General features: G+C 55.1%; 1 protein-coding gene across 1 annotated transcript; it reads left to right on the top strand.

Moving 5' to 3' along the window:
• The first annotated feature begins 312 nt into the window (after positions 1 to 312).
• Positions 313 to 3,417, top strand: LOC119368299 (transcription factor bHLH94-like). The gene is made up of 3 exons (XM_037633593.1): positions 313 to 871; positions 1,340 to 1,837; positions 3,115 to 3,417. Exons 1-3 carry the CDS (start codon positions 518 to 520, stop codon positions 3,226 to 3,228), a joined length of 966 nt encoding a protein of 321 aa, XP_037489490.1. The 5' UTR covers positions 313 to 517; the 3' UTR covers positions 3,229 to 3,417.
• The last annotated feature ends 451 nt before the right edge of the window (positions 3,418 to 3,868 follow it).

Raw genomic sequence — 3,868 nt, 5'->3', positions numbered from 1 at the left:
AGGCAGAGCGTGACCACACACCCCTCTCACTCTCACTTTTTCTAGCTACAGGGCCCGGGGAGAAAGCTAGCTAGCTCGCCCGTTACGTGTAGCATCCGATCGGCTTCAAAGATCTCGCCGCTACGCCGAGAGAAAGCGGGATTTTGGTGCCGATCCCTTGGAGCGTGGCGTGGTGACCACGAACGGAGGCCGATCTAATCTAATCTTACCTACGCCTCTGGCGCAGCCACAGACCGCCCACGCGTCTGCGGCGCCGCTGTTGCCTTTGCCTGCCTGCCTGCGCTCGCTGCGGCGCTTCGAGCACATCGCCCGGGCACGCCACACACGGAGTTGGCGCCTGCCGCGTCCCACTCCGCGCGGTGCCCGCCACCATTATTTTACACCGTCTCGTGCATGTCCTAGCTTTCCTCCCCCCTCCCATGTCTCGCTAGAAACGCACGCACACGCGTATAGTAGCAGCGTAGCACCAACCGGCAGTCGGGCACTAGCTCCTTCGAGTTCGATCCGTCGGATCGGCATGACGCTGGATGCCCTGTGCGCGGTCAGCGACGTCCTCGTCTACGACACCTTCAACGCGGCGGCCGCCGCGAGTGCCGCGCCGGCCGACAGCAGCCTCCTCTTCGGTGATGAGGCATGGATGGCGGGGTCTGCTTCCGCTGCGGCGCCGGCTGTGACGGCGGTGCCGGTGGAAGAAGGGGAGAAGGCGCAGGGGAGGAGGAAGCGGCGGCGGCGGGCGAGGAGCTGCAAGAACCGCGAGGACGCCGAGAGCCAGCGGATGACCCACATTGCCGTCGAGCGCAACCGCCGGCGCCAGATGAACGAGTACCTCGCCGCGCTCCGCTCCCTCATGCCGGAGTCCTACGCCCACCGGGTAAGCTCACGTTCTCGCGTCTCGCTGAATTCCTGATACGTTCTGCGCTCTTCGTGTTGAGTTCTTGAGGCCAAAATCTTTACATCGAGCGTCATTATGTTTGAGGGCCAATGGTGGAGTGGCGTCGGGAGTTCTTGAATCTTGTCTGCTCCATTCGGGCCCCTGTTCTTAACTACCAGAGCCAATGCACGCCAATAATGGCGCGTATCCCTCCTCCGCGAGACATACATTCCTCGGCCACATTGCGCCGTTAATGCGCCTCCTCTCCCTATCATCACTTCACTCATAGTTCTAATAAATGTCCTACACTGTTTTTTTTTTCTGAGCTTGGGGAACAGAGTGTTACAGCTACTACTACCCTGTTCTTTTAAGTTGTACGTACTTCTTCGATCACATGCAACTACCTTCTGTGAGGATGAATGTACCCGCACTTGACTGTCGCTGGCTTTCAATTCGATGGATGTGTAGGGCGACCAGGCATCCATTGTCGGCGGCGCCATCGATTTCGTCAAGGAGCTCGAGCAGCTGCTGCAGTCCCTGGAGGCGCAGAAGCGCACGCTCCTGGCGCAGCCGGAGCAGGAGCACAAGCCGCTGCCCATCCGTGACGCCATGCCATCGTCGAGCACCACCGTCGCGGCCGCGGCCGCGGCCACGACGACGAGCACCGATGAGGGCAAGCAGGCTGCGGCGACGCACGACACGACGGGGCCCCCGTTCGCGGGGTTCTTCACGTACCCGCAGTACGTGCGCCTCCTCCCACCGCGGGACGACGCCGACGACCGCGCCGGGGCGGCGGACATCGAGGTGACCCTGGTGGAGACGCACGCCAGCGTCCGGGTGATGGCGCCGCGGCGGCCGGGGCAGCTGCTCAGGATGGTCGCCGGGATGGAGGCGCTCAGGCTCACCGTCCTGCACCTCAACGTCACCACGCTCGGCTCGCTCGCGCTCTACTCCCTCAGCGTCAAGGTACATTTCCATGCCGTTGCCTGCAAACTATTCACTCGATTGTTACTTTCTCTTCTGATGAAAACCTAAGCCATCGCCAAAATCTACAGTTTCATTTTTCTCCTATCTAGCGCCGGAAAATGACAACAACTCTAGCTATAAAGCCAGTGAGAACGATGCTAGGCCCGTTTGCAAGCGAAAGCATCTAGAGTATTTTTTAATTTTCTTTGATGCATGTGGCTTCTCTATCAGAAGGACCAAAAACATGTTGGGTTCTAGCACAGCATCCAAAATAGTTAAACACTGTAGAGAATTCCATACAAATTGTTTCTTGCGCTAAAACAGTGAGGCCTGAACATTTTTTGACTGTGCCGGCTGAGATAACTTCCTAAAACACCCCTACTACCCCAGGCTGATCGGCAACTCAAAAAATAAAATCATTTCACATCTCTTGTTGCTTGAGGTGAACAAAATCATTCCGGCTAGGCATCTACTACATTGCATAAGCTCTGCTGCAGAGGTTGGCGTGCATTGCTTGTGCGAGCTAGAAACCAGCAGCCACTACCCAGTGCTGCTTCATGGTGGAGTACATCCGCCGCTGGCCATGGCCGGGAAGACCAGAAAGCCGGCTGGCTCCAGCCATTGGTCATTTGCTTTTTGACCAGATTGAGATTCCGGAATCGATCCAGAGGCTTTTTGCTCCCCCGATAGAGGCTTTTGCTCCGCTCTGCACTCCAAGCTGTAGCAGCTCTGCTCTCTGGACTTGACCTGCCCCCATATGGCTGCTGCCTGCACTATATCGAGCCATGACAGTTCAAGCTCAAAAAGCAGAAGCAGAGCTGCACATATGATACTTTTACCCTATTTTTTCCTCCTGCTAAAGTAGGCTGGAGATGGCGCCATGGAGAATCTTTCTGCGGAGCTGGGTCGTAGATCAGATAGATTGACATGGCGAGGTGAGCAGGGAAAAGAAAAAGGGGAGGCTACAGGGTTCGTGTGTGGTGCCTTTCCTTCGGGCTGTTCATGGCAGCGGTGCCCGTCGATCGCCCAGGTCCCATCGGAGAATCTGCCTTTACAGGAGCTTTTTTCACTTCCGGCTCAGTGATCGATGTAGTGATCGATGTAGCTCACGCTGTGACCGATCGCCTGTTCACCGGGCCTCTCTGCGCTCCGGAACCGCCGCTTTGCCTCGCGTGTATTGGCCTGATGCCATTTAATTGTGTGCAGTGAACTTCGCTCCTTGATAAGTGCGATCGCAGAGAAAGCTCAGGCTTCATGTTTTTGATTCATGTGTGCAGGTGGAGGAAGGGTGCGGGCTGACGACGGCGGACGATATCGCGGCGGCGGTGCACCATGTGCTCTGCCTCGTCGACGCCGAGGAGACGTCGCAGCGGCTGCCGGCCGGTGGGTAGCAGGAGATTTTAAGTTAGCTTAGGTGCACCGGGGCAGTGCCGCCGAGCTTGCCGTCTGAGATAGGAGTAGTAATTTGTAAAGTGTAGTGGACCTCTACGAGGCTTTCGAGCATGGTTAATAATACAGTCAACAATGGACATGTTATCTGGAGCCAATCTAGTAGCCGACTCATATAATAGTAAGTCTTAAACGGACGCACCTGTTCTGATCGCGAGCTCACATGAGCTCGGGTGGACACTAAATCTAAAAAATCTGAATTTTTTTGTACGAAACTTTGACAAATATTTTAATAGCTTGCAAAATTCCATCATCATATGGCATTCTTGGAAAATATGGCAAAAGGAATCAATGCTCGCAAAACATTATAAATTATCACCACATGTGCACTTGGGGGACTGAGATCCAGTGACTTGCCCACTGCACACTACTAGGAAAATGCTTATAAATAGAAGTTATCAGTAGCGAGTTTTTATGAACCAGCGCTACTAGTAATTACCAGTAGCGTTGTGTAGAAAACACGCTACTACTAACATATAGCAGCAGCGTTTGTTTGTTCGGGCCGCGCTACTGTTACATGGGCCGCAGGGCAGCATCTGTAGCCCACTTAGCTTTAGCGTTTGTTCTGAAAAGGCGCTACAG

Source organism: Triticum dicoccoides, chromosome 2B (genome assembly GCF_002162155.2).
Source record: "Triticum dicoccoides isolate Atlit2015 ecotype Zavitan chromosome 2B, WEW_v2.0, whole genome shotgun sequence".
Taxonomy (NCBI): Eukaryota; Viridiplantae; Streptophyta; class Magnoliopsida; order Poales; family Poaceae; genus Triticum; species Triticum dicoccoides.
The sequence above is the reverse complement of the archived record's forward strand: the minus strand, read 5'-3'. Positions and strand labels throughout refer to the sequence as shown.

Bases quoted from the DNA above. Each gene is read 5' to 3' on its own strand.
- LOC119368299 (XM_037633593.1), top strand. From the start codon at position 518: ATGACGCTGGATGCCCTGTGCGCGGTCAGCGACGTCCTCGTCTACGAC. The intron at 872-1,339 runs GTAAGCTCACGT...ATGGATGTGTAG, and splicing joins CGGAGTCCTACGCCCACCGG to GGCGACCAGGCATCCATTGT. The intron at 1,838-3,114 runs GTACATTTCCAT...TCATGTGTGCAG, and splicing joins TCTACTCCCTCAGCGTCAAG to GTGGAGGAAGGGTGCGGGCT.